Source organism: Octopus sinensis, linkage group LG6 (assembly GCF_006345805.1).
Source record: "Octopus sinensis linkage group LG6, ASM634580v1, whole genome shotgun sequence".
Classification (NCBI taxonomy): Eukaryota; Metazoa; Mollusca; class Cephalopoda; order Octopoda; family Octopodidae; genus Octopus; species Octopus sinensis.
Window position 1 is genome coordinate 44096100 of NC_043002.1, and position 13680 is coordinate 44109779.

Consider the following 13680-nt stretch of genomic DNA (forward strand, 5'->3'; position numbering starts at 1 on the left):
TACCGGTATTATTCAACCCAAGAATAACAATCGGGAAGTAGGTACTTTGAACGTGTTACGCAAAAAGTACGAAAAACTACACGTGCAAAACAATGTGACAACAGAAATGAACGGACCGGTACCCTACGAAAATGACGACCATCAAAATAACGGGCCGGACGCTGTTCTTCATGTCCCGCAAATAAAACCAAAAAGGCATAAATGGAGACGTGAGGAATACATTTCTATCCTACACGCTTACTTTACAGCAGTGCTCTATCCAAAGAACGAAAACACAACAACACATACATATAGAATATGGAAAAAAATAACATAAATAAAGATTTGGATTCAGCAATGAACCCTAATAAACTAGCTAACGTACGAAGATATATTCTCAACGCAAAAAAAATACGCCACTTCTCCAGAAAGAATATAAGAGACGTCATGACAATATAGCAAGGATTGTCCATTGGACACTTTGCAACAATTATGAACTTGACAGAGCAAAAAAAAAGTGGTATGAACATAAACCCGAAGGCATCATCGGAAGTGATAATGCAAACAGCCTATGGAATTTTATGACTCAGTGCGACCATGAGATAGAGAATAGGAAACCAGACAAAGTGTTAATTGAGAAAGAAAGCAAACGATGCTGGATCATAACTGACATAACTGCCTAACTGACAACAAGGTATGCAATAAGGAAGAAAGAAAAATCGACAGATATGATGGGTTAGCTTGATGGGTTAAGCGGTTGTGGTCAATGAAAAAGGTACTAGTAATACTAATAATTGTCGGAGTCCTGGGAAAAGTGAGTAAAAATCTTGAAAAATACATGGAACAAATAGGGGCTGCAATAAGTGTAGAGCACTTCCAGAAAACAGCACTGCTTGGAATCGATCAAATACTCCGGAGAGTGCTCGAAAAATAAGGGGTTTTACCTTAGTTCACTGGTAGTGAACAGCTGGCACCGTAGTACATCTCCGGCGTTAGAAGCTGTACAAAGACAATATATAATAATAATAATAATAATAATAATAATAATAATAATAATAATAATAATAATGATTAATAAATGATCAATAAAGCCATAACCGAAGACAGCCACAGAAAGAAGAAAGGCCTCAGTATGGCCTGGATCGACTACAAAAAGGCGTTTGATAGCATTCCCGACACATGGATCCTCGAAACACTAGCCATTAACAAAGTAGCACCAACAATTATAAAATACATAGGGCACTCTATGAATAAATGGCAAACAGTGCTACAGCTCCAAACAAAAGAGGGACTCATGAAAACCAAAGCCATCCTCATTAGAAGAGGAATATTCCAGGGAGATACGCTCTCTCCACTCCTTTTCTGCTTGGCACTGTTACCTCTATCTGATATGCTAAATAGAACTGGATGCGGATATAAATGTTACGGCAAAACGATCAGCCACCTTTTATATATAGATGACCTAAAACTATAGGCTACAAATGACAAACAGCTGGAAACACTACTAAAGACAGTTCATGGATTTACCAAAGAAATAGATATGAAATTTGGATTAGAGAAATGCGCCAAAGTAACCATGAAAAGAGGAAAACTAGTTAAGAGTAGCAACATCACACTAGATAAAACCAATGAAATAAAAGAATTAGACCAAAGTCAAACTTACAAATACTTAGGAATCCATGAACTAGATAAGACACTACACACACAAATGAAAGAGAAAATAAAAAAAGAATATTATAGACGAGTTAGATCAATACTAAAAACAGAGCTCAATGATAAAAACAAGATAATAGGTATTAACACTTTAGCCGCCCAGTTATAAGTTACAGCTACAATATCCTTAACTGGACGCTAAATGAACTGACCAAAATAGCTAGGAAAACTAGAAAAATAATGACAGGATCTAGGATGCATCACCCAAAATCTGACATAGAAAGGCTATATATACAACGTATAGATGGTAGTAGAGGCCTTATACAGCCGGAAAACTACTATAAAATAACCACCATAGGACTACAAAAATATCTACTTCAGAAGGAAGGAAAACTGATACAAATAGCGGCAAAACACGAGCAAAAAAAAACTGTTCTCAGTATTTAAGGAAGCTGACAAATACAAACAAGAAATCATACCACCTAACAAATATGAAGAAGAAGAAGAAGAAGAAGAAGAAGAAGAAGAAGAAGAAGAAGAAGAAGAAGAAGAAGAAGAAGAAGAAGAAGAAGAAGAAGAAGAAGAAACAACAAAATCTATAAAACAAATGAATCCAAACTAAAAATAGAACAGCAACGAACCATGATAAAACGATGGCAAGAAAAGCCCCTTCATGGTAAATACTGGACTAAAATAAATGCAAAAGAAATAGACAAAGAAAAATCCCAACAATGGTTGAGAAGCTCAGGACTCAAAGCAGAGACAGAAGGATTTTTAATTGCAACACAAGACTAAAGTCTCCCCACCAGATATTACCAAAAACATGTAATGAAAAGAAATATAACAAGTAACTGCAGAATATGTGGAGATGGACAAGAAACAATAAATCATATTATCTCTGGCTGCCCAGTCCTGGCTAAGAAGGAATACGACAGAGTTGGGACCTATGTACACTGCAAACTATGCCAACATTATGGAATAACAACAGAAAAAAGATGGTATAGGCACACACCAGAAAAGATCACAGAAAACGAGAAAGCAACCATACTCTGGGATATGCCAATACACACAGATAGAGAAATTAAGGCCAACAGACCAGATATAGTTGTCAGAGATCATGAAGAAAAAAATGTTTTCTAATTGATGTATCAATACCAGCAGATGACAACGTGTCTCTAAAAGAAATGGAGAAACTTTCAAAATACAAAGACCTGGAAATAGAGGTAACCAGAATGTGGAATCTAAAAGCAGAAACAATTCCTATCATAATAGGTGCATTAAGCATGATAAAAAAATATTCAGTCAAATACATAACAAAAACACCAGGACTTACAAACACATATAACATACAGAAAATTGCACTACTAGGCAATGGATTTTCTAATCCAAATTTCATATCTATTTCTTTGGTAAATCCATGAACTGTCTTTAGTAGTGTTTCCAGCTGTTTGTCATTTGTAGCGTATAGTTTTCGGTCATCCATATATAAAAGGTGGCTGATCGTTTTGCCGTAACATTTATATCCGCATCCAGTTCTATTTAGCATATCAGATAGAGGTAACAGTGCCAAGCAGAAAAGGAGTGGAGAGAGCGTATCTCCCTGGAATATTCCTCTTCTAATGGGGATGGCTTTGGTTTTCACAAGTCCCTCTTTTGTTTGGAGCTGTAGCACTGTTTTCCATTTATTCATAGAGAGACCTATGTATTTTATAATTGTTGGTGCAAATTTGTTAATGGTTAGTGTTTCGAGGATCCATGTGTGGGGGATGCGATCAAAGGTTTTTTTGTAGTCGATCCAGGCCATACTAAGGCCTTTCTTCTTTCTGTGGCTGTCTTCAGTTATGGCTTTATTAATCATTAGTTGATCTTTACAGCCATATGAGCCTTTGCAGCATTCTTTTTGCTCTTCTGGGAACAGGTTGCTTTCGTCTAGGTGCTTGTTCAACCTTTGCGATATCACTGCAGTAAATGCTTTGTACTTTGTAGGGAGACAGGTTATAGGTCTGTAATTTTCTGGTTTTGCTGTCTCACTTGATTTCGGAATTAAGATGGTTTTCACCTTCGTGAGCCATTCAGGCATTGTCTCTGGTTCTGCCAGTATGTTGTTAAAGTTTTCAGCCAGCTTTTTGTGCATTCCTGTTAGATATTTCAACCAGAAGTTGGGGATCTTGTCATGTCCAGGTGCCTTCCAGTTGCTTAGTCTTTGCAGTGCCTGGGTGACCTCTTCAGTTGTTATGGGGGCCCAAAGTTGCTCAGATGCTGAGTTTGTTGTTTTAATACCCCTTTTTTTGGTTGTTCGTTCGCCGTCCATATTTCTCTCCAGAATTCTTCCACTTCTTCTGCCGTTGGTGCTGCAGTGATTTCTATTTTATTTTTGCCAAGTTCTTGGTAGAACTTTTTGGGTTGGAGTTGAACTGTTTGTTCTGTTCAAAGAAACGTTGGCGTTTCTCGTACCGTCGGATCCTTTGTGCTTTGGCAAGGATATCTTGCTTTAGCTTTTCTTTTATCTCAGGTAAATCTTTTTCTGTGGTGTTGTACTTGCGGAGTATTTTTGTTTTATTTTTGTTGCTCAGTAGCGTTGATTGTCTACTGATTTCATTAAGAATCGACAGATCTTTTCTCATTTTTTGTATTTTGTTTTGGATGTTATTTATCCACAGGGTTTGTTTGGGTGGTGGTACTCCTGTTTGGATGGGTTTGAGTGAGTATCGAGCTTCTTTTGTGGCTGCAGTGGCTGCTGCGTATACTAAGTCATTTAGCTCAGTGATATCACTTTTTGTTTCAGTGGCTATTAGTTCCGTGACGGCTAGGTTTATGTTGTTTATAATTGATGTTGTTGTTTTGTCTATTTTGATTTTTTGAAGGTATGGTCGGTGGTCCATTTTGATCTCTGTGGTTTTCGGTTCTTTGAATATTCTACTTTTTATAGTTTCATAATCATTAGGCTCCCCTTCGTTGTTTCCAGGTTTTAGATTTGTGTCGCTTTCTATCTCATCCGTATGTTTGTTTGTCGTGTTTTGGCTTGCTGTTTGTCGTGTATTATTATGTATCCTTACGGTTTGGGTTTGTTGATTTTTGTTTACATCGTTTTTGTTGGAAACGTTACGTTTGTTTTTGTGTTTTACTGTTTCAGTGTTTGTATTATTTGGCATTGTTCTGTGGCTTCTATCTACATTTTCCTGATGTACTTTTTCTTTTAAATGTTCTATTTCTATTTCTGATATTGTTTTTGCGTTGAGAATATATCTCCGTATATTTGCTAGTTTATTAGGGTTCATTGTTGTATCCAGGTCTTTATTTATGTTATTTTTCTTCCATATTTTGTATGTATGTGTTGTTGTATTTTCATTCTTTGGGTAGAGCACTGCTGTGAAGTATGCGTGTAGGATAGAAATGTATTCCTCACGTGTCCATTTATGTCTTTTGGGTTTTATTTGCGGGACATGAAGAACAACGTCCGGCCCATTATTTTGACAGTCGTCGTTTTCGTAGGGTACCGGTCCGTTCATTTCTGTTGTCACATTGTTTTGCACGTGTAGCTTTTCGTACATTTTATGTTGTAAGTTTACAGTACGACTTCCTGATTGTTATTCTTGGGTTGAATAATACCGGTATTATTTAATTTATTCGTAGTTTTTTTGTACATGGTGTTTGGGGCCGGAGATGATCTGGTGTTGATGGATCGTAATGTATCAAGCATTACATGTGTTGTGTTAGAGGTGGAGATGATATCGAGTTAAAATACATCATTTCGTTTTGAAAATAGTAATAAATTTCAATAAGTATTACTTACTCGGATATCCTTTGTCAGTTATTTGTTAGCTCCATGCGATGTCTTTGTTTCCGATGTTTGTGGATTGATTTCGGAGCACTGTTTTTCTTCTTCTTCTTCTTCTTCTTCTTCTTCTTCTTCTTCTTCTTCTTCTTCTTCTTCTTCTTCTTCTTCTTATTATTATTATTATTATTATATTATTATTATTATTATTATTATTATTATTATTATTATTATTATTATTATTATTATTATTATTATTATCATTATTATTATTATTATTATTATTTTTATTATTATTATTATTATTATGATTATTATTATTATTATTATTATTATTATTATTATTATTGTTATTTTTTTCGCTTAGGGATAGCGATATTAATAACCCCGTGTTAAAATATAACATACATACGCTTCAGAACAAAGTGTCAGTCAAGTACAGATCAGCAATAAAAAATTAAAATGAGAAGGGAATAAGAAATTATGTAACGAACTTCATTAGCTTACAGCTGTTCTGCTATAAGATGCAATGCACTCATAGTTAAGTGCTTCTGTATCACCCTGTAATGTCAACGAAGCTTCTAAAATGAAGTACACATGATTTCTTATTCTTGTCATCACTATATATATATATATATATATCTATATATATATTATATATATATATATATATATATATATAATATATATATATATATATATAATATATATATATATAGTATGTATGTATGTATATATACACATGCAAACAGAAAGAAGGAAAGATTGAATATTTTCAGATGATGAATATTTAAATATAAATATATAGATATTTATTTATCCTATAGTAACGCTATTAGATATACCGAATTTACATATTAAACAAATTCCTGGAAGCTGCTACATATATATTAAAGACTTGTTGGGACATGGTATTTACACTGCTATATTAAGTGGTTAGTTAAGCAATGAGTTTGTGGATGATTATTGGGTTGGATGGGTGATGATGAAGAAGCAGCAATTATGAAATATGTCAAATTCCTCATCTTTCATCATCGCTTTCATTGTTTTTGTTTACATCAGGCATCTCAAAACGTCGTAATAAAATGTCCTCAGGGTTGATGTTCAAACATAAATTTGTAGAATTCGAAACGAGTGGTAGCGAGCCAATGACAATGATACCCAAGGCTATACAAACCAACATCATGAATGTCTGTGCTACTCCATCAATGGAGTGGCACCAATCAAAGCTGAAGATATCAGTATTTTGGCAAGTGATAAAGCAACCTGAAATGGTTGAACTGAAATCTTGAAAAACACACTGAACAGACAAACTGTTTTTGTTACTACCATGTCGATTTTTAACACTTTCAAACTTCCAGATGCATGGTTATAAAGCTTCTGATTTTAATTCTATTCTTCCTGAATAGTACGGACAAGATTCTCGGAATATGGGAACGAAAATTTGCTAAATTGACCATCTTCACGGAAGTCTTGCTTTGAATTTTACTGATCAACCTAACCAACTATTTGAGAAAAGCTAGTCGAATCCCGACTTCAACTAAAGTGAAGAAATAAGAGAAAGCGAATTTTTTATCGATTATGATCTGGTTAAAGCCTTGGACAAACTTCTGAAACGCAGCATTATGGAGAGTCCTTAAGAAATATGGATATCCAAACCACTTAAACCAAATGAGTCAAGTCATTCGTAGCAGTATGTAAGGTCAAGTATTATATCAAAGTGAACTGTCTTCCTTACGTTAAACAAAGTGGCACACTTGTACCCACCATGTTTTAAATTTGCATGATTATTGTGCTGAAGAAAATTAATTGAGAATGCAAGCATGGAGCAACCATTCAATAAAGATACAAAGGTAACTTTTCGATCTAAGATGATTAAATCGGAAAAACCTACAAATAAAGAAGGGCGTATGTCTGTAGTGTGTGTCCTTGCTGCTGCTGTGTGTATGCGTATGTATGTGTGTGTTTGAATGCATGGGCATGTGTGAGCGTGTGTAGATATTTGAATGTATGTATGAAAACATCTGTACGTGTTTCTGTACTTTCATCATTACATGTGTAGGCGATACAAGAAGTGTGTAGGTGTTTGTGTGAGTGTGTGAGTGTATGTTTATGCATGTATATATGTATATGTGCGAACGTGTATATGTATGGATGACTGAATGTGAGGCGTTTGTTGGATGTGCGCGTATGTTGTAGAAGAAATTACAGGGAAGTGGATGGCGATTTGAGATTTGGGACCGAAGGGGTGTGATTCGAAGAGAAAAGATGACCTGACGTGTGATTCGAAGAAAAAATATGATATGACGAGTGATTCGAAGAGAAAAGATGAATTGCTTTCCTCGTGTAAGACCAAGTCAAACACTGTGAGGTGTTTGATAGAGTGGTCCGGTCCGCTGAGTAGAATTGACGAGAACAAGGATTTTATTCCGGAGACTGATGTTACGTAGGTGTTCGGCGAATCTGTTGGCTAAACGACAACTGTTACGCCAAGAAAGCATCTTATGGAGTAAATGACTCTGACGGAGGTGCAGATGAAAAAGTCATAAATGAATATTTTGCGATGGTTGAGACCTGTAAAGGAAGTGTACGTTTGAGCTCGCGTGCATGTATGTATTTTTATATATACCGAGAAGAATAGAGACAGAGAGTGGAACTTCTGGTATATGACTCACTTGCCGCGTAATTTCTCATGGCATTTTCAATGGTAAAACTCTCAAATTAAAATATTTCTTTATCGACAACTATTCTTATTTCTCTCATCGCTTTTATTCTTCCTAAAGTAATTCCTACTTCGACATTTATAATCGCATTTACATTACGAATCCCTGAAAAACTTACTATTTCAAGGATGTCATGCAAAACGAAGATATCTCTATCTACAAATACCAGAGTCGCGCAGAAAAGGATATCATTTAATTTAGAAATCAAAATGAATATAATAAATTTATAAGAAAGAAGAGGAAAAGTAAATGTTATCGGATGTGGTTTGCAGTTGTCTCATTCAGCTATCTCTGCTGTTATTTAAGATAAGAAAAACTGCATTTTCTTGCTATTATCGCCATGCGGTTGGCGATAATAGCTAAGAAATGACAAGAATCTATCGATGAACTGGAGAGATTATTAACGCTTCGAAAGGAAAATCGGTTACAAAAACGTGTACGCCTACTAACATTTCAAAATAAGGCTAAAGAATTATTTTTCGAGATTTTGTGTAAATGAATGTAAAAGGAATACAGAGAAGTCGTTCAGCCCAGAAATCCATGGTTTAATCGTTTTAGAGAGAGAGAGAGAGAGAGAGAGAGAGAGAGAGAGAGAGAAGAGCAGTAACAGCAATAATCGCCGATATATTAATTGTTGAATATGTTAGTTGCATTTCGAGTAGACGAAGAATTCCAGCGATTGTTTTAAGGATTTTAAAGTAAAATTTAGAGAAAATAACTTGAAAATCAAGGCTGTTTGTCCCAAGGTTTTACAGAGGTATCGATCTTGCCGAATACTCTTATTTCAATAGTTTTTTGGTAAATGCTAAAATATGAGTAGCCGAGGTAAGTCAAGGGTTGTTTTAAAGGTTTCAATGCAAGATTTGCATGGGGCTAAATGGGAATTCAAATTATCTTTTTTTAAACACATGAACAAAATTGAATACATACTTATAGAATATACTGTTGAAGAACTTGATGACAAATGAACAACATGTAATAGAATTCCTATCAGAGTATGAAGAATTAGGTTCTTTTTAAATGCGGCTCTTTGTATTCTGGTAGAATCCAGAAGTAACTTAAACAGAGTAATTGTTAAATTTGATTCTATGACTTGAGTGATTCAAATTAGAGTGATTGCTATTTTTTTGTTTTTCTTTTGGTCAACATCAGTCCTTGGAGCACACTAATCTATTTCCCACATGAAATCTCATTTTGTCGCTATTGAAAACCGAAAAAAAACCTGTTAGCTTCTTTTCTTAGTATGTTTATCGTCAGTTTCCGCAATAAAGGTAAGCAAAGGAGCCTGCGTAATTTTAATAAATGGTCCATGGTAAACGGTGCGAGCACTTTGAATTCCATCAACACACAACACACACACACACACTTGTATATATATATATAATATATATATATATATATATATATATATTATATATATATATATATATATATATACAGCGTGCATCATATTTTGCAGGACACCTCTTTCAAGAGATCTAACTGTCTTCTAATTATTATTTTTTTAAACCCTATTTTCCAGAAAAATAATATGGACATCAGGTTGACTCAGCAAATGAAAAGTTACGCAATAATCGTTGCTTTAAAAGCTCAGCATAGTAAGGCAAAAGTAGCTCGCTTCTTGAAAGTTACCTGACTCTTTGTTGTGTGAGTTCGAAAGGAGCTAGAAGTTGATGATAATGATTCAACATCAGCAACTAAAAGCAAAACGCATGCACAGGGTCCTAATACCACCAGAACACAATTTAGAACAAAATGTCCAAGAAATTATCAATAAAATCCTGGGAAGTCAATCAGAACCATTGCAAAGCATTTCAAGGTTTCAGATTGTACCATGAAAAGTGTTGTGCATGAGGACATCCGGTAGCAGTCGTATGTGGTGCAGAAGGGTCAGTTTATGTCGGACGAGAAAAGAGAGAATCCTTTGACCCATACAAAGCAATTGTTAATCAAATTAAAACACAAAGAGGTTGGAACGCTTTCGTTTTTCTCCGATGAGAAAAACTTCGATCAAGACTGAAAGGTAAACTACAGGTATGACAGATGGCCATGCAGAGACCTGCATGTAGTTCAAAAGGTTATATATTCTAAGTTCCCAGTAACTTTCATGGTTCTGAGAGTCGTCAGAAGCGAGAGAGGATTCAGGCTATCTTCACAGAAGTGCTGGAGAAATGTGTGAGAGCCGGGATGGACGGAGTCGTATCAGAAGACCGCACGCCTTCCAACAAGACTCAGTGTTGTCTCATAAGGCTAGGACAACCCAAGCGTGGATGATGCGTACCAATCACCATGATCACATTCTCCCAGACATATGGCCTCCTAGCTCACCAGATCTCAATCCAATAGACTATGACGTACGAGGCATAATCGAGAGAGAGCTCAATAAACACTTCCATAATACCTTACAATCTCTCGAGTTCACTATAACCAGCACTATCTCTCAAGTTGATAAAGATTATCCGATTCGTGTGTGTCAATGTTTCCGACTCCATATTGAAACAGCCACTAATGCTAACGGTGAGTTCAATGAATAGATATGGTAAAAGAATTTTCTAGATTATTTGTTCCAATTTGTTTTCAAAGGGTTTTTTGATGAGATATGCATCCTTTTCTAAATTCATACAAATTACATGAGAGTAATAAATTAAAATAATTTATTGGCAGTGGTTAGCATGCATAAATATATGTCATAAGATACAACATATTTTTTTAAGTATAAGAGTCTATAAAATATTTTCATACACAGAGAAGAAACCCTTGACAGGACTCCTTACATGCTAAAAAGAGCAGATAAAACCCAAACCACGAAAAAACGAATTCATGCGGCTCGCTGTTCGTTCTAGTGTTATAACAGCGTAGCCCATGAATTCTTTTTTCGTGGTTTGGGTTTTAACTGTCCTTTTAGCATTTATGGAGTCCTATCAAGTGTCTCCTCTCAGCGTATAAAAATATCTTACACACACACACACACACACATATATATATATGTATATATATATATATAAATTCACACACAACACACATACATATATACATACAAATCTACAGGTTTACACGAAAACCTAGAAACTGTCTTAATTCAAAATGTCTTGTTTAGTATGCGACTGGCAGAACCTAAAGAACTTACATAAATCTCAAACAAAAATATACATACATACATGCATGCATACATACATAGATACATACGCACATACATAAATACATAGATACATACATGCATAAATACATACATACATACATGCGTACATACATACATGCATACACACATACATTCAGAAGGAAATTGCTTCAGGCTGTTGTTTTTGTTGTTTGGTCCAAGGTCTATTGAAATCATGCGGAGGATTTTCAAGTAAAGAATTTCCAGGAATAAGATATTTTGTTTTCAGGAATATTGTACCTCAAGCAATATCAAATATTTACACCATTTTTCTTACAAGATGAAGATTTAATCTTTAGTTTTAGAGTTCATTGTCCGCGTAAAATAGACAATTCGTGTGTGTTGTTTTACTCTTTCTTTGAGTCTATCATTACATTTCTTATCTGCCCCAATATGAATTACTTCAGCTTTATTCTTATTTTGTTTTATTTATTTTTTTGTTTTGTACAGATATCAAGAATAAGAATGTGGAGCTTAATAACAATGATTGACTTAATCATATTATCGTGTTCTTTCTTGTCGTTGGTGAACGGAAAATTAATTTACGGTAAGTGTCGTTGGCATCTCGTGTCGAGTCATACAATGATACCAGTTTTGCAATATTATAAAACAACAAATATGTCAGGTAAAAAAGTGAAGAACACCTTTGGTCACGAATGACCATAGGATTGCACATAGAAAGTTCCTCTCCGAGGCACAAGTCCGGCCAAGATTGTTTCGGAAGACTGGCAGTCAACTATGCATACCACCTTTCCCTCTCTATGCCATCGATATTATCCAAGGGAAAGGCAAAGACCGATACAGCTTGGTACCAATGACATCGCTGTTCATTTCAACGGCTGATTGAACTGAAGTTACGTGAAATAAAGTGTCTTGCTCAAGAACACAACACACAGCCCGATCCGGGAATCGAATTCAAAATCTAACCACTGAGCCATACACCTTTACTTTGTGAGCCACCAAAGTGAGAAGTATGATCCTACATAAATAGTGCCATGAATGATTGAAGCTGGAACTAAATAACAAACAGTAACAACCATGACAAACACGGAAACAAAGAGAGGAAGAAAGAAAATGATGAGGCCAACAGAATATAGTGGCGGTATAAGAAAGAGATAGACCGTGAGAGCGAGAGAGAGAGAGAGAGAGGGGGGGATACAGACAGACAGAGAAACAGACTGACAGAAAGGTAAACAGAGACAGGCACAAATAATCAGGTGGACAAAAAGATAAACTGAGAGGTACAGTGACGGACTAAGCCATCCAAAAGCTAGGCTTTGTTATTCGGAAATGATTCACTTTGAAACCGAAATTCCAAGTATGCTCCTATAACACGGCACCTTAGTCAACATAGAACCAATTTCATCTAGAAGGAGAGTGAGAGAGAGAGAGAGAAGGGCGAGGGAGAGGAAAGAGGGAGGGGAGCGGGAGGGGAGTGGGAGAGGAGAGAGGGAGGAAGGGGAGTAGGAGAGAGAGAAAGGAGGGGGAGTAGGAGAGAGAAGAAGAAGAATCAACTAGAGTTCTATTGCTGTGCCCCATTTATTGACCCTGAAAGGAAGAACAAATAATGTTGATGCCGATGGGGTTTGAACTCAGAAGGCAGAAAGTCGGAAGAAATATATCAAAGCGTTTAATTCGACGCCCTAATGATTCTGCCAATCGTCGCACACATAAACACACAAACACTCACACACATACACACACATATATACATATAAATATGTAAATACATATACATATATCATCATCATCGTCGTCGTCGTTTAAGGTCCGCTTTCCATGCTGGCATAAGTTGGACGATTTGACTGAGGTCTGGCAAGCCAGAAGGCTGTACCAGACTCCAATCTGATCATATATATATATATATATATATATATATATATATATTCTTTTTCTACTTTTTAGCTTGTTTCTGTCACTTGATTGCGGCTATGCTGGCGCACTGCCTTAAAGGGTTTAAGTCGAGAAATCCAACACTTATTCTTTGTAAGCCAATTACTTATACTATTGCTCTCTTTTACCGAACCTCTAAGTTACGGGGACATAAACACACTAGCATCGGTTGTCAAGCGATGACAACGGGACTAGCACAGACACACACATTAATATAAACGTGTATATATATATATATATGTATACGACGGGCTTCTACCAAATCCACTCACAAGGCTTTGGTTGGCCAGAGGCTACAGTAGAAGACACTTGCTCAGGGTATCATGCAGTCGGACCAAACCCGGAACGATGTATTTGGGAAGCAAGCTTCTGCGGCAATGCTGGGGCACCACACTGAAGGGTTTAATCGAACAACTCGAGCAGCTAATTGAAGGGGACGTAAACAAATCAACACCGGTTGAAAAACGGTGGTGGTGGATGAACACCAACACAGAGACAAC

At 36.0% G+C, this 13680-nt stretch overlaps 1 protein-coding gene across 1 annotated transcript in view; it reads left to right on the forward strand.

The window, feature by feature from the left end:
* LOC115213226 (contactin-like) overlaps positions 1–13680 on the forward strand; it is a 252773-nt gene that overhangs the window by 41936 nt on the left and 197157 nt on the right. Inside the window, exon 2 of the mRNA XM_029782161.2 lies at positions 11738–11834. Coding sequence (XP_029638021.1) covers positions 11753–11834 — 82 coding nt within the window. The 5' untranslated portion in view covers positions 11738–11752. The remainder of the gene's footprint in view (positions 1–11737; positions 11835–13680) is intronic.